This window comes from Pholis gunnellus (assembly GCF_910591455.1).
Source record: "Pholis gunnellus genome assembly, chromosome: 13".
In the NCBI taxonomy this organism is placed as follows: Eukaryota; Metazoa; Chordata; class Actinopteri; order Perciformes; family Pholidae; genus Pholis; species Pholis gunnellus.
In genome coordinates, this window is record NC_136540.1 from 19,324,943 (window position 1) to 19,349,308 (window position 24,366).

Genomic DNA, 24,366 nt, shown 5'->3' on the forward strand with positions numbered 1-24,366 from the left:
TGTGCCACAGTGGCACCATTTAAAGTAAAAGCAAGGTGAGAAAAACCTGAGATCACGCTATAAGAGAAGTAACATAATTGGGGTTTAGTCATAGAAAAGATTGTCATAAGCACACAAACACATGCAGTGATGGAACGAAAAGTAGGAACTTAAGACGATGCGACTTGAAATGATGAATGTGCTCATTTAAAGACAAAATACTGCTGCTGATGTGGAATATTCACACAGGACTCCATATGGAGTAATGTTAGAGTGATGCGACGCCAGAAAATTGTTAAAAGTCTTGTAAATACAGTAGATGTGTTGGAAGGAGAACATTTTAGATCTGGTATGGTGGTTTTAGCTTTAAGTTGTATAAATTAAATATGTGTGAAAAGCAAAACATGTGGTTAATTAAAAACATAAACCAAATAAGCCCAACTTTTATAATTCCTGTTCTGTTTTTACCGGACACTAGAGGGAGAGGGCATTTTTTTTATCATTCAATGATTTAAAAAAAATGCAGCTTGTTTGACATAAATGAAGAAACACATACACATGATGAAACTATCGAAAGAATGACATCCATTAAATGTTCAGACTAAGTTATGCATGGACATCAAACTGCAGTGAGGACAGCAGGGTGATAGAACCAACACCTGACAAATGATGAGGCAGAACACAGAGAGCCTTACAGTCACTGTGAAGACTTCAAGAGGAAGTTACATCTGAGCCACACACTATGAATAATCAACCCATGAGCTCATATTAAGTGCTGCTTTCAGCTCATCGTAGAGGTACTTACGCCTTTTGAATCCAATGACCCCGGCTTGGCATTGAACTTCACAGTCTTTAGACGCGCCCGCTCTTTCCTCTCCACCCTGCAAAGCAAAAAGCCTCGTCAGTCATTCACCACAGAGATGAAATGAAATGACTCATGCTGACACGACACAACCACTCTGGGTGAGGACAGGTCTGAAACACTAGTGTCTTAAAATGTAATATCTCCTCAGTCATTGCTTCAAACCATGTATGTAGAGCAAGGGTTTCAAACTCAAGGCCCGCCACGTCATCTTATGTGGCCCGCGAATCCGGCAAAAAAGTTTAGAGTTTACATTTTGTTTTTTTATTTAGACTTGATAATAAAAGAATCCCCATAGTCGAAATTAATAGATAGAAAGTCGAAGTTATGAGATAGAAAGTCACAATTATGAGATAGACAATCGAAATTATGAGATAGAAAGTCGAAGTTATGAGGTACTTAAACACACCACTCATAGAAGCAGCTCTTTGGCAGGTTACCCTACATTTGACATGGAAATTACATTTATTTAACTGCATGTACAATATTTTTACACTTGAATAAACAATAATCAAATGCAGAGACAGTTATTTACCAATATGTTAGGAGTAGTTACATTTATACAGTCTTACATTTACAACCGGCCCTTTGAGGGAAACCGTGATGCTGATGTGGCCCAGAGTGAAGATGAGTTTGACACCCCTGATGTAGAGGAAAATCAATACCAGGTCAATGAGTCAATATGTGCTTGTGTGTGTGTGCTGGGTTTCTGGCATAGTGTAAACATGCCCGAGCGGCCACGGAGGCAAATGAACAAGTCAGGAGTCCAGAGAGGGTTCAGAAGATGCTTCTTTTATTTTACCAGTTGACCATTTCACCACAGTTCCCACCAGTGTCTAGTGGCCTCCACTAATCTCCCGCACAAACAAAATCAGGGCCCTTTTATACACCTGGTCCATCTAATTGGACCAGCCATACCACCTACAGGTAAGTCTATTGCTATCTATCTATGTATAATAAATATTTACAGAATTTTACCCACCCCAACCATACCAATATTAATTAACAACTATATATAAATAAGTCCTATACCTAACGTAAATAATCACCCATAAGTTATCTAACTAAATACAGCAACACATATGTTCACTTACCCCTACCTGCTTCCTGTAGTTGGTATTTCCCGGAACTATAAATGGGTGCTCGGGCCCCCGGGGAAGTAATTTGCCCGAACACCCTGGGAAGAGGAAACAGGCAGAGGTAATTTGTTGCTCTATGTATATATTAGTGATGGCGAGATGAAGCCTCATGAGGCATCGAACCACTTCAGCCGATTGGTTCGAGAAAGGGTTCATTACTCGAAGCTTCATGTGCACACGACACCACCTAGTGGCCAAAAGTATAATCACAGGCAGCTGTGTCTGAACCACAATGTCACAATGTGATGCATTGAATTGTTGTGTCTGTTATGGCTGTTGGGAATGACTGAATTACAAAAATGTATGCCCAAATAATTTCTGTAAATAAATGATCACATATGTGCATAATAAAATATGTTTTGAATGTATCCTGTGTGTTACAAAAGAAGACACATTGAGGTCCGGGTTGGGATGGGTTCTGTTCGAGGCAGGGCTTATAAGTGTTAGGAGTTATCAAATCAAAGTGTTCCCACACAGGGGAAATCCTCCTCTTCCTAGCTGGCTCCATCTTATCACCTATCCTTCTCACCTCACTCTCCTAACTCTCCGAACTATCTCTCTCTCCAAACTCTCAACCAACAACACACATTTTGAATGGAGCCTGAGGGGTTTATATTGAAATCTGAACCGCTTGCCGAAGCAGTCACGTGGTACAGCCGGGTAGCGAGGCTTCGGACGTCATCATTTTTGGCTCCTCCCCTACATGAAGCAAGCCTCGATACGCGCTTCGAGGAAACGCCCCCTCCATTACTCGACACACGCTTCGAAGCGTCGGCACATCTCGTAACAACACTAGTATATATATATATCCAATAAACTTATATTGTCCTTGACGTCCTTCCTCGCACACTATCCATGGTCTAAGTAACGGCGGCGCGTCGTTACACATAGGGATTTCTATGTCACACCCTAGGAATGAATGATTATTTTCCTTTTTTAAATCAGATTTGTTTCCCTCCAACAGCACCAGTGGGTGCAGAGGACCCCTGCTGTCATTCTTCTTTTCTTCATAGAAGAATATCAGTAAGTTGTTGTCTGTGTTTCAAAAGGTGGTCCCTTCATCTCAAACAGAGGCACGGTCGCCTCATTGACTAACGATTGTTCCTCTTTTGTGACGATCAATATTTTTGACACAAATCATAGACATACTTCTAGAATTTCCTCAACCAGAGACAGGTTTCTGCCTACTGCTCACCGTCTCTTGCTGGGGATGACACCCATCTCCTCACTGTCCCCATGTGGGGTGACACGGCGGGCCTGCCACCACTCATCATCTGAGGCGTTGATGACGTGGAGGATGTCTCCATACCTGAAGCTGAGCCCTTGGCTGGGGAGGCCGCTGTCCTTTGACTTCTCATAGTCAAACAGTGCTCTGTTCAGTGGAAGATATTAGGATTATCAGGATTGGTAATGTAAAAGATTCCACCATGTGAGGTCTTTTGTAATTGGGTAGTGAGAAACTAAAAGACACAGACTACCAGGTCAGAGAGAATAGTGACTGTTGGTCCATGGGGAAGAAATGTTCTTTTGTTTCAGTCATGATCTCAAACATGGTTTTAATATGTATGTGTGCGTTCAATCGTGACATTAACTCACATCTTCTCAGTCATCTGTATGAAAAGTAAACAACACAACCCAAAACAAAGACGGTACTCATGTAATGTTGCCTGGAATGAATAAGTGCAGACATCACAGAATCAATTTGGGGAATGGAACGGACAGCTCATCTGAATTTAGCTTGAACATCCCAAACGAGGGTGAACACCTAAAAAGGACCAACCTGACATAGAGCGATCTCTTCTGATTGGTTCGCAGGGATCCTGACCCAGAGCTCATGCTGTGGTTCATCATCTGTTCCCGCAGGTCGTGGATTTTGGCCTCAAAACGCCCGTACTCTGCAAGACAAGATTTGATGGCAGCCCATATTGAATCTGAGAGTGATCCCTATTGGGTGAAAAGTGTGCTCAAAATGCGGTATTGTAATTCATTTATATTGTGAGCGTATCACAGTGCGCTGGATGCCATTATTTAAGTACTTGGATAAAGTAGATATACATCTATAGTCATATTTAAGTTATTGCTATTTCTTTAAACTTACACCTCTCAAAATATTATGTCTATGTTGGTGACAAGTAATTTGCTAACAACTTGTCATCAATATTATAATGGGGAGCATACTGTCTACATCTAGATTACATTTCCTCCAGTCATGTAGCAGTACATGTCAAACTGTCTGTTTGACATTCATTTATGTTAATCATATTTTGCCTTGTAGGTGGCTGAAAGCCAGACTTGACTGTGACATAAACTGATAATAATACAAAAATGATTAAATAAACACCTGAGCATATTAAGGGGATATATAGATGAGGGAATAGATGTAAGACACATATCTGAGGTAATCGTTTGTGTTGCTACGACATCTGGAAATCCATTTATTTTGTTTACACCGATGCACCAGTGTTTCCAGTCACTGACGTCTGGAGCCATGAACTGAACTGCTCTTAGCAAAGTAAAGGAGGATATCAGGATGTGGAAAGCTGTCACTTCGTTGAAAAGTATGCTTCTCCTGACAATGCGGTTACTGTGAGGATGAAAAAGCTGGTATCTCGAGGCATTGCTGGCTAATCTGTCACTTACAAAGATTAGTAAAGAAAGCAGTAAAGAAATTTGACATGTTCTGTCATGAAACAAATCAACCACTGACTGCACAGTCTGCATTTTAGAAATAAGGGCAAGAAAAGATATAGTGTTTAGCTAAAAATACTAAATATGTTTCATTTTATTTGTCAGTGTTATCTAAGAAAACTCGCTACGATGGTTTGGCTGGCACACTTGCATCAAACTCTTCCATGCTTCCTCTCTGATGTGCTTCTTCACCATCCCATCCAAAGGAAACTAAAATGAGGAGATCTCATTTCATATCTGGATAATCATCTACAACAAAATGCAAAATCACAATATAATTTGAGAAAATATTTACTGTAAATGAATCTTCCTCCTTCTGCCCATCTTACTCTAAAAACAGAGTCTCACATACCTGTCTGCATGTTCACTGTGATGTGATATCCTCTACTGCTGTTATAGTGTGCTCCCCTGGTGCTCCTTCTATCTGCTCTCTACACACAGTCCATTCCTGTGACTGCAGAGTGCAGCTCTGAGTAAAGAATCATGGACACACCTCTCTCTCTCCTGTGGCTGCTCTTAAGCAGTGCAGGGGCGGACAAGAGCCAACGGACGCACCAAACAAGACCACTTGTTTGCTTTATCAGTCGTCATGTATATCTGATCACGCACTAACTGTTCAATCTGGAGGTGAGAGACACATGATTAAGTTCATAGTTTTCCAATGATATGAGGAAGTTATTTTCAGGTAACAGATGGCCATTGGCTTTTACAGCTGAAGCCACTTGTGTGTGTGTAGTGTGTGTGTAGATTGTAAGAGAAAAAACACATGGTAATACTCTAATCCTACGGTAACTAAAATCATTACTATTCAACTGGACTCACACAACTGTTTTTCTTCAACCCATCCCGTCTGTATTTAAGGAACTGTGCACATTCTCTACGTCTCATATCATTTGTCCAAGAGAATCTGCATTAGCTCTTTTGAGAATAGTTTTGTGTTAGTTACTCTGCAGATCTTTAAGCATGCCAAAGTGTTAGTAGTCTTTTGTTAAAATTAGTGAATATCCAGAATCCTCACCCCTTAGTAACCACTGCACCCCATCTTACACACAATTTATGTATCTACTTGCTAAACACAAAGGTATATGAGTATACATTTTTTGTAAACCAATGTTGGCCTCTTTTGTTATGCAATGTGACGAATCAATAAAGAAACATGACTCGATTCCTCTCAAGCATCTGTACTTTACAGATTTGCAAAGTTTCTGGAGGACTATGGGTGTGATTTCTGGGTATTCCTGGGTTTCTGAAGGCAGAAGTCTCTTCACACAGGTGTAGACCACTATTAGATTAACATATAGCACCCTGTTGACATTTACCACAAGTAATGTAATGCTTTACAAAGGAAGACCCATTGGACATAAAACTATTTAAGTTCACATGTACCCCTGGTACTATACAGATGTTACTATCCAGCATTGCATACAGAACAGTTTTAGATTCATTAGTTAAGGTTATGAGATATTCACTGCTGACCTCTCTGCCTCCCCAAGAGAATAGAGGTGAATCGTTTTTTTAATTTTTGGGTCAATGACATTTGTTAGAAAAACAAACAGCAACGCCTCTTTCCAGAGAGAGCGTCCTTGTTACAGTGGATCACTGTTGACAGTTACTAGTATCTAAGGTATGTAATGACACAAATACTACATAGAGCATTTAAACTGAGCTAACTGTGTCTGCATGTACTGGTAATAGCCACCTCAAAATACAGTATACTTAAAAAGAGGACATATCTTAATTACATCTTCAATGGGGAAGAAGAAAGGACAGTGTTTTAGGGGTCACAACCTGGGAGCACAGGGACAAACGTTAAAGTGAGGAGGGTTTAAAAAGTGCATGTGACGTGGAGGAATGACAGTCAAACAGGTTGGGAGAGGAAAGGGTCAGGTGTGCTCATGGGTCAAACGCTTGGTGAGGAGGAGTGAACAGACTGTCTGTGATCACATTCACTCAGTGGTGAATAATGCTAAAGCTCAGAGCAGCCACAGGTGCCAATGGCACGAACCTGGTGCAGGAGAGCAGGCCCGACGAGGTGAGCATAGAGCAAGTTCTGATGGGCGAGAAGAGAAAGCAGTTGTCAGTCCCAAAGGTGTTAGAGCCCGATTAGAGATGGTACCTCCGACAGACAAAAGCCAACGAGATGGATAAGTGAGGGAGAGCATTCCATGAAACTGATTTCAGAAACATCTCTAAATTAAGACTCTTAATTACAGAAGGCTTCAGATTGAATTGGATGCAAAGTCAAATAGCCTCTCTACTGATCTTGGCCACACTACTGAAGAGTCTCCTATGAGACGGAGCAAAGTCAGTCTGAGCTTTTGGGTCTTCTATGTCATGTTTGAGAAGCAAAACCAATCTAACACCAAGACCAAGTCTCTTTAGGCTGTTGTTGGCCCCGCTTTTGGCTCAGATCTGACTGATGGTCTAAGCATACATCAACAAATGTTGACTCAAGTGATAAAGCTTTTAACTTTTTGAATGTTGAGAGAAAAGAACCTTGACATGAATACTTTTGAGGCAAACACCCACCACAGCTCTGGGTATAAGGGTCCGGACAGTTTGTGAGTTTGCCACCTCTGAGACATGAGAGGTCTCTGACCATGAGTCACTGCCTCTACAGCCCTCCAGCCAGGGGCGGACTGGGGGAAAAACGTGGCCCGGGAGTTACTGTCAGACCAGCCCACTCAATACACGGCGCATTGCCCACTCAATGTATTGCACGTATCGACCAGTCAGTGGCCTACTTGGAAAAATACCCATACACTTAACATTATTTTGGATGATTACAAAGAAATTACATCATATATGGTTTTTTTAATAACATTTGGATCCACCAATTTGCCTGGATGGACACATGGAGTGTTACAATAGCCAGTATCATTTTATTCCAAGGTAGGTATAGTTTGCTAGATGAATATGCTTAACTCTGGGCTAGTATCAGATGGTTATACGTATAATTACAGAGCCTTAAGGAATGAATGTCAGCAGAGAAAGACCACACAATACAAAAACTGGAATCAGAGGGTAGAAGTAGTATGAACTATATTGTAGAAATGAACAGAACAGAACATACGATGGGGTGTGAACATTAGTGGTATCAGTAGTGTTGCATGCTGGGTGTGTGATTGTGTGTGTGTGTGTGTGTAGGGGTGTTGAAGGTGCATAACAAAACAATAAGTTAAGTAACAGAACCTAAACTAACTCTGCCGGCCCAGGTGCATTATAGTCACATGATAATAGAAAACAATATCAGTATACTCATATGTTATTATTACCTCACTACATGAGTAGTTTTTCAGCTCCACCTTTAAAGGATTTACGTTTTGGTGCCGGTACCATGCTGCCGGCTCGCGCCAGACCAACCCCGGGCCTACCGGGGATTTCCCCGGTATCCCCTATGGCCAGCCCACCCCTGCCTCCAGCAGTTATTGCTGCTGTTGAACTTAAAGAGAGGACGCATGCCACCGGTCAAAGCTGTCTGATCCACTACACGTTAGCTTACAAAAGGTTGGCAGACTGGTAGATTTTAATTAGCATGAACATGCCCCGCATGGGTTATTATAATTTACATGCTGCTGCTACAGGACAAAGAAACCACGAACCAGTTTAACACAAGTAGAATGTTGTTTGTTGAATCAGATTATATGATAAGAATCTTTTCTAAACTCAGCAAGACAACTTAAAATGATTTAACATTTCTTGTCTTTGGACATTTAAAAGACCAAGGACTGGAAGATTTCAGAATGATTTTTTTTTTTTAATGTATTTAAAGATGATAGTAAAGTCATGTAATTGTTATTATACTGTCACTAAAAAAAACTGATTCCCATTGCCAACATCTAACAAACTTTGGAAATGCACAAAGCCAGCTTAAGCACACATCTCTCTTATTTCCAAGACATGTGATGATCATGATGTGAAAACTTTGTACATAACTTTGTAATAAACTGAAACAGCCGATGGACACTTTCACTGAGATTCAGCTGAGGTGCAGATTGGTGAAGTGACACAACATGAAGGCAGAGCTGCCTGAGAGGCCAATTCAATCTTTTAACACTGACTTATTTATCTTTTCAATTTATGAAAGGATTTTAAAAATAAAATCCCCATGAAGGATGGTTTTCATGTAAGTCTAGGAGAGGCAGAATCCTAAAGGTACAGTGTGTAGGAATCACATTTTATGGTCTTGTATTATTTTATTATTTTACCAAGATTTGTGTACAGAGTGTTTCCAACAAATCACCATTATTTCAGCCCAACTAGTCATACTTTGCCGGCGTAGTACCTGACACAGAAGTCCAAGTTGTGTGTTGTGTAACGGTGGTGGTTAACGTTGTTAGCAAGATTAGCGTTGTGAAACAGTGGTGGTTAACGTTGTAACACGTGGTTAACGTTGTGAAGCGGTGGTGGTTAACGTAACACGGTTAACGTTGTGAAACGGTAGGGCCTAACATTGTAACATGGTTAACGCTGTGCAACGATAGGGGCTAACATTGTAACATTGTGAACGTTGTAAAACGGTGGTGGTTAACGTAACACGGTTAACGTTGTGCAACGATAGGGGCTAACATTGTAACATTGTGAACGTTGTAAAACGGTGGTGGTTAACGTAACACGGTTAACGTTGTGAAACGGTAGGGGCTAACGTTTTAACATGGTTAACATTGTGAAACGGTGGTGGTTAACGTTGTAACAGGGTTAACATTGTGAAATGGTGGGGGTTAACGTTCCATGGTTAATGTTGTGAAACGGTGGTGGTTAACATTGTAACATGGTTAATGTTGTGAAACGGTAGTCGTTAACGTTGTAACATGTGGTAAATGTTGTGAATTGGTGGTGGTTAACGTTGTAACATGTGGTAAATGTTGTGAAACGGTGGTGGTTAACGTTGTAACATGTGGTTAATGTTGTGAAACGGTGGTGGTTAACGTGAAACGGTGGTGGTTAACGTTGTAACATGGTTAAGGTTGTAAAACAGTAGTGGTTAACGTTGCAACATGTGGTAAATGGTGTAAAATGGTGGTGGTTAATGTTGTAACATGGTTAACATTGTAACATGGTTAACGTTGTGAAACTGTGGTGGTTATTGTTGTAACATGGTTAACATTGTGAAACAGTGGTGGTTAACGTTGTAACATGGTTAACGTTGCAACATGTGGTAAATGGTGTAAAATGGTGGTGGTTAACGTTGTAACATGGTTAACATTGTAACATGGTTAACGTTGTGAAACTGTGGTGGTTATTGTTGTAACATGGTTAACGGTGTAACATGGTTAACGTTGTTAAACAGTGGTGGTTAATGTTGTAGCATGGTTAACGTTGTAAAACGGTGGTGGTTAACATTGCAACATGTGGTAAATGTTGTGAAAGGGTGACGGTTGACATCGTAACACGTGGTTAGAGTTGTGAAATGGTGGTGGTTAAAGTTGCAACACGTGGTTAGAGTTGTGAAACGGTGGCAGTTAACATTGTAACATGTGGTTAGAGTTGTGAACTGCTGGCGGTTAATGGTGTAACGTGGTTAGATTTGTGAAACGGTGGCAGTTAACGTAATGTGGTTAGAGTTGTGAAACGGTGGCGGTTACGTTGTAACAGCTGTTTGGTTAAGGTAACAAATCCACTTAGTTATGGTTAGAAAAAGAAGAATGGTTTGGCTTAAAATAATTGGCTTGTAACGTAACATAAGCTGTGGACGTAATGTTTGTAGCTTGGCGTCACATGGTGTAACTAAAAATTACTAAACTTTTGGTTTCACATGGGACATAAACATAACAGTCTTCAGTAAAAGTCATTTTAAAAAGTGCTTATTTGACCCATCCACCACAAGTCCCTCACACCCTTAGCGGACTTTTTTTGTTATTTATACTGTGTTTGGTTCTCTGAGCTCTACCAATGACACTGATGGGTTTACATTGGAGTTAGTAGAAAGCCTTGTGCATCCTATACAGACTATAAAGGGTGCCTTGTGAATCGGTATCAGACGCTGAGGGCCAATGCCCAAGCTTCGGTACTTAATGGGCTGGGCGTTTGACCAGGCTAAATAAATAAAGTGTGGTCAATGTTTGTCCCTTTGTCCTCTATCAAAAACAGATTTTGTGATTTGAATTCTTCTTACGCAGTCTTCACCATATTTGAACAGATAACTATGAGAGATGCTTTTATTGTGACTGTAAATATATGATAGTAATGTGTGAATTAAGTTATTAATGAAACATAAGGTCAGCCATCACTTGGTCTGATTTAAACCACATCACTCGGTGTGTATTGAGACCTACTTAAGCATTGTCCTGTGTCTGTTCCTGTGTTTGTGCTGACTCACCTTCTGGTCTGTACTGGGCAATGACGGTGACCACCTGTCCAGCTCCCTTCAGTGCTGCTGCTGCTTGTTCATGTGTGGCTCCTCGTAGGTCAATGCCATTTACCTGTGTTAACAACAAGGAACATTCACAGGATAAGTTTGGTGGAATTTCTGTTTCATTAAATTCAGACACTACAATGACATGTAGCACAAATGAAGATACCATACCAGTGCAAACACATGGAAACCTTCAATGGAACAACACTTTACAGTAGGTACATGTTTCTTTCTTTTTTTTTAAATTCCACTTGAGCCTGTGTCTCGTATCTAACAGTGCTAACAGCGCTGAACCAGTGGTGGGCTGTCAGGGCCAGCAAGGCCTTCTCTGCTGGCCTAGACAGAATCACAGTTATAGCTATAATATAATTTAATACTTTTTCAGAAATACATGTATTCTAATTTATTTTCCCATTAGCTTATTTTCTCATTGCACAGCTACTGTCTTCCTCAGTTGCTCTGCTTCCAGTGCAGCTTGTTTTAAGTAGAGCTTTTATCCAATCAGATTTCACCCCTGTGTCTCTAACCCTCTAGAAGAGAGGCCCGAGGCCTGCAGAATTACAAGTGAATCCCTTTGCAGTTTAAGTGAATGGGGACGATATTGTTGATTGTCATAGTCTTCAACCAATCAGATCTTTAGTTTGACATGTTGGGCGTATTCTTTGACATGTCGGAGCCTTCTAGCTGCCCTACAAGTACGTGATTGGTCAGTGGGCTAGCGTGACATGTTGGGCGGTGACAATCCCAATATCCGCTGCCTCTGTCGAGCGGACATTTTCAGCCTCAAACGCATTAAAGCGTATTCAAGAAATACAACTGGGGAGGCTCGACTGTCTTCACTGGCGTCCATGAATCGAGAAGGACTTCTTACTGGAACTAAAACGCACGGATGTACTGAACAACCGTGAGATTAAACTCTTTATTAACAAAGAAAGGAGGATGGACTACATATACAGAGTCCATCCTCCTTTCTTTGTTAATAAAGAAATAGTGAACAGCAGCTTTGGTAAATGAACTGCTTTTGTTTTTACATCTGCAGTAGCTTTAATATGCTTGTTTATATATTATTATTTGTACAACTTGATTTTTATGAATATGGATTTTGTTTGGTTTTATATGTGATAGGAACTATTGTTACGTCTAATGACACATGAAGCGGCAGAAGTCTATATACAAAGTGTTAAAGTTAAAGTGTTAAAATTAAGTTTAAGTTAAAGTGTTTAAGTGATCATCTTTGAAGATTCATGTGTTTTCAAGTGGACTCATTTTCCCTCTTGGTGTTGACAGACGAATAAATCCGTCACTAACAAGAGCTCAGGTTTCGTGTATTTCCTGGAGGGAGCGATCGTAGCGTTACTACTGTGTTAATGTGTCTATGCTGTATATTGTTCCCTCTGAGGTGAATAATATTTGAATATATGCATTTTAGCTCCGCAGTTTTTTTAATGCATTGTCCGTTAATGACGCAGCATCCCGTGCGCGTATTCATGTAACATAATCTGCACTCTGCAGTTAGTGTATTTATAGGAGTTTCATTTTTACACGAAACAAATAATAACCTTAGCTGTGGCGTCATACTGAGGTTAGGTGGTTCAACTGCAGGACAACAGTGAAGGCCCAGGTATAAAATGCATGGCCCGCCACTGCGCTGAACAGTACAGACTACTGCAAACATGCTAAAAGAGCCTACAGGGTTTACCTGAGGGGGAACCAGAGGGTAGGTAGTGAGCTTCCATGATGTTCACTGTTTGTCTCATATTTGAATGACAAAATTTGCCATAAAATCTGTTTCCAGAAATATGCAAAGAAAAATCTAAACTTTGTGGGTACATTTTTGGAGAGATGCGATGCATCTAAACACAAATGTCTCCGTAACCATTGGTGCAATTAATTCTCATGCTGAGGGTAAAATGGTTAAATCTATTTTTCTCTGCATCTTTGTGTTCAACTTCAACTGCTGAAACCAGGTCATCTTCCTCACAATGTGAAAAGCTAATTTGACACACATTAAAATGGTCATCTCAGAGAAGGAGATCCTGTTTCTGTGTTGCTCTCTTCGAGAGGAAAACACAGTTTCTCTCTCTTCACAGTCGGTGCGCTGTGGCAACAGAACAAATAGCCCCAGCTGTAAGTGCAAAGGGAGCCACATTGGATATAAAAAAAGTGTGTCTAGAGACAGAAGAGCCAGGACACTGGAATTAGAGTGGCAGGAAGTAGGGAAGGGGCCATTGGCCCTCCCACTCTACGCCCAAGGCCTGTTGCGGGTGGTGTGGTCCCATCACAAGATGGTCTGTAGTATCTGTCTGCTTTCATCAAGGTAAACCAACGTGCTGATTGGACACAAATGACCAGCCAGACAGTGCCATGCTGATTTAACAGTTTTCAGGCTATATGATACCATAACACTACAATGCAATGAGACAGTGTAATCTGTTGCAGTGTGGCATTAGAGTGGGAGGAAAACTTACAATTAACTATACAGCTACAGCCCACTGTGTAGTCTGCTCATCATCTCAGTAAATTCATACATACATTCACTTTATTAGCAGTTACATGACGGTCATGAATACTGTAACCACTTTATAAAACTTAAGAATGTAAAGCAGTTGATGCTGACTGAATCAAGTGATATTTATCCCACAGTGTCAACACACAAAAGTCTTATTGCCCACAAAGGCAACTTAAGTTTCATCATCTCGTCAGTTACAGGTAAAATGTCACCACATCATTCTACAGTTTATGAGTGTAGGTACGATAATGACTTCCTAACCGTCTTCTTAGGACGGGGGTCAGTGCCTGTGGAGTGGCGGTTCCCATTTTTAAAAAGGGGAACCAATTATCGGGGTTTCACACTGCTCAGCCTCCCAGGGAAAGTTTATTCCAGGGTGCTGGAAAGGAGGCTCCGACCAATTATCAAACCTCAGATCCAGAAGGAGCAATTGGGATTCTGTCCTGTCCGTAGAACAGTAAACCAGCTCTTTACCCTTGCAGGTGTGTTGGAGGGGTCATGGGAGTTTGCCCATCCAGTCTATATGTGTTTTGTGGACTAGGATAAGGCCTACGACCGTGTCCCTTGGGGAGTCCTGCGGGGGGTACTACGGGAATACGGGGTACCTGGGTTGTTGCTAAGAGCCATACAGTCCTTGTCAAAATCAAAAAACACAGGACATGATGTTGGTCTGTCCTTGTGCCAAGCACTTCCAGGAAATTGACCTTGTTTTGAGTGGTTGATGATCGACAAGTGGGGGTTTTCCGGCTTGTGTGGGGTGTATCTTGGTCTGGGCCCAGAACACATCAGCAGTAATGTTACCTTGTGTCATTGGGTGTTTCAGCCGTTCAACACTATACACCCTCCCCAAGTGTGGCCAGCTGCAGGATGATCAGCCCTCAGCTTGTGTGCCGTGCCCAACTGTCTCGAAATTGACAACATTGAGAATGGTAGACGCTTGAATGGTTAAAAGGGGTGGGGATTCTCAAGTGGGTTATGCTGACGTATTTGGAGCCCAACATGGGTCATTCCGCTTGATCCAAATCCATTGCTGCTTCTGAGACTGCCTTGATGGTCTGCCGCAGAGCCTGACGGTGGCTTCCCAGCTCTTTCAACAGTCTGATGGTCGAAGAAGCCACAAATCCTCTGCATCCCACTTCCACTGGACAGTTTTTAGTGTTCCAGCAGCGCGGCTTTGCTTCTGCTGCAAGCTCTGCATAACGCATCTTCTTACGTTCATAGGCCTCTTCAAGCGCGTTCTCCCATGGGACTGTGAGCTCTATGATGTAAACAGTCTTCAGTGAAGGGGACCTCATTTCATAATTGTAAGGACTTCAAATGTTTTCTTGTTGGCAAGTTCATGAATACCTGGACATTATTTAACATTTACATTTAATTCAGAATACTGTGTGTTTGGTGAGTTAACATTGCAGAGACACTTGGTGTCATTTCATGTTGATGATCTTCTGATCAGTCTTTGGCCGTCTGAATGTGTGCAGCCAGTTACATGTCAGCTCTTTACCGTTTGTGAAAGAAGCTATTTTTTTAAACACATGAATGCAAATGCTGACTGTGGCATGTTTGTCTCTCAGGGGGAAGACTCTCAAACTTCTGCATACAGAGATCAGAGTTCACTGTGAGAAGATTCGGAAATGGATTTAAAGGCTGCAATCACAAATATTTCATCTTATGGATTTATTAATCAATGTTTTTTTTCATTTAAAGTGTCAGAAAAGTGAAAATGTGCTAAAATTGATTGAAACTGATTAATGTTCTGTTGATCAACTAATTGAAAAGTGATAATTGTTTTAATTTTCGTGGACTCTTAGGTGTTTCAGAGACGGGCCGTGACGCATTACGGTACAGCGGTAACAGATATATGTAGTGTCAAGAACCACCTGGAATTTATACAACCAGTCCTTTTAGTCTACATAACCTTGAATATTACAGGAAGTATTGGCTTGTTAAAATGTAGGCCTTACCCACCTTTATTTAATTATTTAACAGGTCAAAAACTGCTAGTCTACTGTTTGTTTGGATTAAAGGGTGAAAACCCAAGTAAAAACGAACTATAGTGATGTTTAAAGCGAATGTCGCCCGTAAAGAAATGTCCCTCCTTGGTTACTCTAGGGCAGGGGTATTCAATTAAAATTCCGAAAGGTCCAGATTGAGAACATCTCCTCGTGCAAAGGTCCGGAACATTACAATAATATCTAACTTGCACTATGTAGTGTCATATATATATTCAAGAAGTCTAGTAGTAGTAACAAAGTATCTGTGTAGTCAACAACTGTCAAATCAAATAAAGAAAGTACACATCAATTATATTTTAAAATATAATATATAATTACGTTTTAAAATTTAACTGGATGGATTATAAATAATGCATAGAAATACAAAAATAAATCTTCTCTCATTTCAAGTAAAATAAGGGATCCATCTAAAAATAAAATACACAGAAATGAATCTTTGAAAAGCTTGCATCAGAAATTGCTTGATTTTAGAAAAATGAATGAAAAGGAAAAAAGGAAAGTGTGGCTGGAGTTAACTCTTTCTTCTCTTTTGTTAAATCATTTCACATCATAACTGTCTCAGTGAACTTTATAATAAACTATCTCTACACATTTCAACATCTTGCCCTCAGTTCAGACTGGAGTGTTTGGTCTAAAGATGTGTGTTTGGTCTCGTGGTGGCATTTCACATCGGCGCATTTAATAATGGCCACGGTATCTGAACATACGAGTCGTTTAGTAGCGCCAGCAGGAAGAATGAACAAATAAGAGTTCGTCCATTCTTTGTTAAAGCTCTGTTTTCGTGGTCCACATCTCTTTTTAGAGCACGCCATGTAAAATTCTCCGACTTACTTCTCCAACTGCTCTCTCTCCGTCTCCCGTGTCTGTGTGCAAATCTCACTCTGCTCACGAACGATGCGTTTCAGAATACAGATATTCGATTGGCTGAGTAGCGTCACGTGAGATGATTTACAACGTATGTGATTGGTCGGTGTATTTCCTGGACTGCTGAACGAGTGCCGTAAAGGTTGGAAAAGCTGTGCAGGTTAAAATAGAAGTGCTCCGCCAAAATGTATAACTCTCAATTATATAACTCTCAATTATCCATCAGTTATTCGTCCGGGTCTGGATAGGACAGCGTCTGGGTCCGGATCCGGACCGCGGTCCGCCAATTGGTGACCCCTGCTCGAGGGCTTGGTTGGCCTTAGCACCTCCTACTTCCTTTTTTCCAATTTGTTTGTTTCACTATATAAGCCGTACCGATGAGCTGTGTCTTTCCTCTCTGACCCCTGGTGCGACAGGTTGTGCCCGTAACGTGCAATGCTTTGGTAGGTGTTAACTTTAGTTTTGTTAAGTTGAGGCATAGCTGCTGTGGGTTTTACCCTCTGTTTCATTTACTCTAGGTCCGGCTCCATAGCGACTCTCTCTTCCCTATGGGGGTTGCGCAATAATCAGGCAGGAGAGATGCTGACTGCCACTGCTGTTTGGTTTTGTTTAGTCTTTAGTTCCCTAGCTGTTTTTTGTAAGTGTTAGTTCATTTTGTTACCCTCTATTAGCCCTCGTGGCGCTTATTGCTTTCCCCCAAGAAGTTAATAGTAGATTCTTGAAGCTGCCATGCGGCACTAACATTGTGTGCTGAACACCTGTTTTCTGTCTGTCCAGAGTGTGGCGAGTACGCTGTCCCAGTACAACTTTCCCCACTCTGTCTGCGGCTACGACCATTCATCCTTTAGCACTCCAATTATTATATATATATATATATATATATATATATATATATTATTTGTATCACAAAGTATATTTGATATATACCTTTTTACTGTTTTCAAACTATTAGATTTAATGGATTTCTTTCTTGTTTGAAGTGTTAATTGTTGTAATACATTTTGTAATCTTGGGGGAATCTTTTGTCTCAGTCCATCATTTACTGCCACATGTACCATGATAGAGGATCTGTGGGCTTTTAGTTGGTTTGAGTCAGTATTAAAGGGGTCAGTGCACCCTAAAACTTAACCTTAACTTAACCCAAATCCGGGCCTTGCCGCGGCCCGTGGTCACACTAATGAGGTTCATTAAATGGGTTCTGAATAGGAAACCCAGGAATACAATCCAACTTCTAAGGCTATTACTATACCAGTTAACAAGATCAGCAAAAAATAAATATTCTAGTAACTACAGTAACTCAGACACGCCCTGGTAATATTGGTGAAATACAGCAGGGATGAAAAAAAAGACCAGGTTGGCCTGGAAAATGAATCTAGGCCAGTAGGACTATTACAGTCTCTATAAATATGCTGGGAACACAGTTTTTAACTCTATAAAAGTAGATCCGTACTGGCAGTGAGGGAACCTTGTAGTTTCCAGCTTTGTTCTATTAGTTGAGGTCTTTTTGTGATCACTTCTGGTAACAGGTGAGCTTATTGCTTATATTTTGTATATAAGCAGCTTGTATTCTGAGTTAATTAAGAAAGGCTGTTATATTCATTTTCAATCAATAGGCCATACATTTCTACTGTACAACACTTGATCCCAAACTCTAAATCCAGATGGTGACTTATCAATAAATGATCCATGACTCATGATCACAATCCCTTTGGAATATTTTCCAACATGGCTGTGTGTACTCACCGATAAGATCTGGTCGCCTCGCCTCAGCTCTCCACTCAGGTCGGCAGGCCCTCCTGCCAGGATGAAGGAGACAAAGATACCCTCTCCGTCTTCACCGCCCACGATGTTGAAGCCCAGGCCCGTGGAGCCTTTGTGGAGCACCACCTTCCTGGGTTCCCTGTACAGACAGTTCAGATAGTACATCAGCTCGGGGGAGTCGTTGGGTTTTAGCATCTTTGGCTCGGGCTGCGACAGAGAGGTGGACAATAAGTGCGAGGTACGTCGACCAAAGTGATGCTTTGCTCAGGCAACGGAGCTCAAAGACTGCCGGAGCTTCACGGGGGGATGGTGCTCTACTTAGGATCACTTGTCCCCAATTCAGTTGTGACGGAAAAGGAACCTCGTCACATGCTCTCATACACTGGCTTGATTTCCTCCCTCTCTCACACACACATGCACACACATACACGAGGATTCATGCATGGGATGTCTACAGACATAAACTGAAGGACACAAGCTCCTATAGGGCTGACTCAAACACTGACATATAGGCCACAGACTCCCATTTGGTTCAAGGCAGCCTATACAGCTGATGATGTGGTTCATGTTGTTGTTGATGATGCTGATGATGATGGCAACAGTGATGTCTTTGTTGACATATATGCTGCTGACGAAGACATGTGTTATGATGGCATAGAAGTTGATCCTTTATTCAACATGTCTGTATTAGTATTATATGGCCATACTCTGCCAGTATTTATTCTGTCTGAATTGAATTTCTTTTTCAGATGTTATTGCTGCTGTGCTTCTGAACACTGTGGAAGTGTGAGTTAGACACCAGTGACTACTGTTGTTGGACTAGCCCACTTGTTTTCAGGAGCCCTCTCCTTCCTCTTATTGTACTGTCTATCTATATTCTTTCATGTATTTTATATTGCTTAATGTAAAACCAGTTGCCTTTCAGGGACAAAAATAAAGTTGATATGAAAATGTATGTGTTGTTTAGCACTGAAGTAGTCCCTCCAGTGTTCACAGAGAGACAATGCAGAGTAAAACCTATTGTCTAAAGACAGTAGTTATTCCCCTGTGTTGTCAAATAGCAATGGTATTGAGCACACTAAACAACTCTGAAATCAAACTATTTCCTCATGAATGAACATCATCATGATTATAAGCAGCACACTGTCACCTGCTGGTGAATACACAAACTACAGAAGCACGAAGAAGCAAAGCCACATCATTGGGAGCAGAACCAATCATGTGTCCTCTGTGGCTCTCCACATGTTTCAGTACCCCCATTTAGTGTCTGTCCCTATCAACAAAGCCAGCCTCCTATCAGCATCGTTTGAAGATCAGTTTCTGGCTTTAAAACCTCTTAATACCGAGCCCTATTTTTAGGCCTCTGCTAAAAAATTGCATACCCATACTAAAGACAGCGTAGATCTCTAACTACAAGGTCTATTTGAATAATTTTGATGTTATCATAATAGTAACACTTGTGAGATTTGCTCAGATGTGTAAATATCAGTGTATATATTACTGGTTAATACTAAATGAAGATAGAACACAGCTCAAATTGAACATTTTCAAGTTCGCCTGAAAAAAAAGCATTTATTATTTTTTTGTCTTTGAAATAATGCAGGAATTTCCCTAAAAATACTCCAATCATAGCACATGTCAGAAGTCTCCAAAAAAATGTTACTTTGATAAAGTGAAGCAGGTCAAAGTTATAGAGGTTTCAGTACGGAGAGGTCACGCGGGGTCGAGCCAAATTCTCATTTTGGAACCAGCTGTTGCAGCTGTTCTATTCTAATTGTATATACTATATAACTATATAGTTCACTTGTTTTATCACTAATAGTGTTCAATCTTTCCAAATACAGCAGTTTGGCATCATTTTGAGCTCTCTTGGAGTGTTCATATCTCTCTTCCATGGAATTTTCTCGTCTCTGTCTGTGTCTAGTAGCCCTTTGAAATTAAATTAGGGGTGGGAATCGCCAGAGATCCCGCGATACGATATTATCACGATACTTAAGTCACGATACAATATTATCAAGATACTGCGATATTATCACGATGCTGCGATATACTGAGTATTGCGATTTCAACTGCAAATGATGTCCCCAAAGGAAAACTGTGTCAACATGTTTTATCCAATAAGATAAAGTTTTCAGTCTGTTCATCTCACTTTTTATTTTTATTGCAGCAAAATGGGATTGTCAAGCAGACAGACTGACCAACACTGTCATAAATGTTGCATGCACCTGACAAACTTAACTGAATGCAAACGTGTCTATAACTTCTATAAGTACGATATAAGAGTTATATAACTGGTATAACTTGCGATGCGTGGACGTCGAGGGCAGAGAGCCAGTTATGCGCTGCGCTCTCCCCATGAGCCTGGCTGCTGTTGGCAGATTTAACGCCCGTTGTGAGGCCAGATTGAGCGGGTGAGCGAAACACTTCACATGCAGCCAGGCACATGCACCATATGGTGCAAACAATGAAAAGACGCTGCCGTATTTACGTCTAGATGATGTTATGTTGAGTGTTGATGGAGCTGCTACAATGTTAGCATAGAATAGCACCGATCGATCCGAGCTCCATTGAGAAAACAAGTACAAATGGGCGTCATTACGTAGTTATTTCGGAGTCCGTTTTTGACCCCTTTTGTTTTGTTTGCTTTCTCTCTTTTACTAACCCCCACACACATATAGCTTGTAGCTCCTGGGTTGCACTAACGGCTTCAGACACGTGTAGGTAACGAGGTCTCTATTGTCTACTGCCATTGTAGAGCCTCGTGCCAGCTTGTAGTCTCACGAGAGACGGTGCCACGTTTCAGACTACGTCATACGTTGTCTGAGCTGTTCTCTCGCTCCTCCCCCCTACACACACACTACATGCACACACACACACACACACACTCCCCCCTTTACCATAGTCTAGTAGTTTAGATAGCGTGCTCATAAATGTGTAGTTGTTGTTAGTTTAGATATTAGTTGACTAGATAATTATTATTGGAACTTAATAAACTCTGTTATATTTTAAAGAGCAGCTGTCTGTGATTATTTTGTGCATGTGTTGTGATAATAGCTGATATGTGGTCTGTTGCTCGTATTTAAACCTTCACTTTCACTCTGAATGTGTAATAGTACTTTGACTATTGACATTGTGAGTGAACACCAAATATGAGACTTAGTTCATCATTTGGTTTTTGGTCCCTGTTCGCAGGGTGGTTATTAATAATCGTTAATAATTTTACTGTCATTAATAATTCTGTTGATGTCAATAATTTAGTTTTCTTAAATGCTGATAACTCAAACGCGCTCCTTTTCGTTCCCAACATTAGTTTCACTTGAGTGACATTATTACGGGACATTATTGAATATATTCTTTTAATTAATAGAAAGCCAAAACACAATATGGCACTTAAGCATTGTTTTATTGTTTGATACAAAAGTGCTGTGTTAAAAAATGTGGCTTTTGCGTTTTAATAATAGAGTGTTACTTTTCCCCCAAGTTGGAGCTCTGTCTCCGAAGTGGCCATCTTGTCTCCTATCGGCTGCAGTCTCTTAGCTGAGAGAGCAGGGTCCCAGCTCTGGCTGCCGCTGTCCACCAGCCCACTGTTGCGCTCATTTGTATCTTGATTAGTGGTGCGACAGAGCATAAAACTCATGGTTCGGATCGGATCACGGATCAGAGTCACAGATCAGATCAAAAATTGGATCAGCACAAAACAAAAAAGGGAGCAAATATAACTTTTAGAGATCCCTGATCATGTTTTTTTGCCTCTGATACTAATTGTAGATCATTGATGATCCATAAGGGCAGATAAATATCCATTTGTTGTTTGATTATAACAGCTGGTCTACAAGGTTCCAGGCTTTTTTGCCACCGTCCCAAATCATTTCAACCACCCTTAGTCAGTAAAATGTGTTATCATTTTACTTTGTTCAAGTCATTTATAATGTTTTTTTCATAAAAGCACACAATTCAAATGATTAGAAAATAAAACATTGTATTTTCATTGATTAAAACAAATCTTGTCATTAGTAGTTTTAATGATGCATTATAAGCTGCTAGAGGTATTGTAAACACGTCATAATTCATCTCTAATATCTATTTATGTTGGTGTGAAAACATTTCCTTCAAACAACTGGACTTTTTCAAGTTTCTCACAAACATTACATTTTACGAGATCACAACATCATGATAACGTTATGATAACGTTATAATTTACGTTACCAATACTAATTTTCACCAAACAGAGCCTGAACGCATCATAATGTATATAATAACGATACTTAGGTCACGATACGATATTATCACGATACTGCGATATTATCACGATACTGCGATATGTTGAGTATTGCAATAACATATATTGCGATTTATTACCTTTTTTCAACTGCAAATGATGTCCCCAAAGGAAAACTGTGTCAACATGTTTTATCTAATAAGATAAAGTTTTCAGTCTGTTCATTTCACTTCAATCAAAATGGGATTGTCAAGCAGACAGACTGACCAACACTGTCATAAATGTTGCATGCACCTGACAAACTTAACTGAATGCAAACGTGTCTATAACTTCTATAAGTACGATATAAGAGTTATATAACTGGTATAACTTGCGATGCGTGAACGTCGAGGGCAGAGAGCCAGTTATGCGCTGCGCTCTCCCCATGAGCCTGGCTGCTGTTGGCAGATTTAACGCCCGTTGTGAGGCCAGATTGAGCGGGTGAGCGAAACACTTCACATGCAGCCAGGCACATGCACCATATGGTGCAAACAATGAATAGACGATGCCGTATTTACGTCTAGATGACGTTATGTTGAGTGTTGATGGAGCTGCTACAATGTTAGCATAGAATAGCACCGATCGATCCGAGCTCCATTGAGAAAACAAGTACAAATGGGCATCATTACGTTATTTCGGAGTCCCTTTTTGATGATTTATTGCCGTTAAATCACAGCCAAATCTGTTTATTTAGTGTTCATACAGCTGTAGTAAACAGCCGACGTGTGGCTTGCTAGACACAGTGAGCTTGATGAAATCCACTCCGGACTATGTTATGAACCCAGACATGACGGCGTTTAGTTCCCCGTGATATCTGGGATTCCATAACACGAACTAAGCAGAAATAGAGGTTATTTTTTCCACAGTTGATGGCGGACAGTTGAACGGCTTTCAGGGCGATAAGCCACGCCCCCTCTCCGGCGCGATTCACGCGAATGAACACAAATAGTCCCCGGCGAGACCGGCGGGGCGATTAACGCGATTCGCGCCGCGTTAATCTCTGTAGAGCAGGCATGTCCAAAGTCCGGCCCGCGGGCCAATCACGGCCCGAGGTCAGATTTTATACGGCCCGCGCCTTCTCTCTTAAAATGCATTATTTATGGCCCGCCAGCACAGTCAAAACGGAATGAATAAATCATACAAATTCAACATTTCAATTCCTCTTTTCACCTCATGGTGGCAGCACCACTCTGTAACTGTCTGGCTTTTTTTAATTGTCTCTGACCCTTCAACTGTCATGGCTACGGCAAGTAAAATAAGGAAAGTCGATACCGAGGGCCGCCGCTTTCATATTTTTTCACCGAAACAACTGTGTCTACCTAGTTTGTCATGAGACTGTTGCCTTGTTTAAGTGATATAATGTAAAGAGACACTACGAGAAAAAACATGCTAATACTTCAACAAGCTATCAGAGAGCGACCGTGCTAGAAAAGTGAAGCAACTCCAAGATAACTTGGCCACACAGCAGCGGTCTTTTTCGCGGGCCCACGAGTCAAATGCATACCTGCAAACTTGTTGCTTTTAAGCGAAATTAGCCATTTTGAATGAAAATATATCATCCACGTGATCCGTGATAGATGTTTTCTCTTTGGGGGGGGGGGGGGGGGTCATCTGGCCAGCCAGCGTTTCTCAGATTGGATTGAGACAAGGAAAAAAGGTGATGGCGTGATCTTCGCAATAAAACATCTTTGATGTGTCGAGTCTTGGCCAATCAGCGTTAAGATGTCTACACCGTCTGTTACAATTCAGACTTGCTCGGTTAAGGATAACGTCCACTGCATGCGGAAAATGCATTGTTAACATTCGTCATTATCGCGATTTAGAAGGGAAAAAAACGTAACGCGATGAAACATTCCCGGTTCAGTTCACGCGGTCACTCGTTAACGTTAAACCGGAACACCGGCGGATCTGCTGGCAGGTTGTTTTTTTTAACTCAAAG

At 41.0% G+C, this 24,366-nt stretch overlaps 1 protein-coding gene across 1 annotated transcript in view; it reads right to left on the minus strand.

The window, feature by feature from the left end:
• dlg2 (discs, large homolog 2) overlaps positions 1-24,366 on the minus strand; it is a gene marked incomplete at both ends in the record, with an annotated part of 233,690 nt that overhangs the window by 9,827 nt on the left and 199,497 nt on the right. Inside the window, 6 exons of the mRNA XM_079171139.1 lie at positions 785-860; positions 3,176-3,352; positions 3,761-3,875; positions 6,674-6,718; positions 10,988-11,090; positions 18,152-18,308. Of these exons, the coding sequence (XP_079027265.1) occupies positions 785-860; positions 3,176-3,352; positions 3,761-3,875; positions 6,674-6,718; positions 10,988-11,090; positions 18,152-18,308 (673 nt within the window). The remainder of the gene's footprint in view (positions 1-784; positions 861-3,175; positions 3,353-3,760; positions 3,876-6,673; positions 6,719-10,987; positions 11,091-18,151; positions 18,309-24,366) is intronic.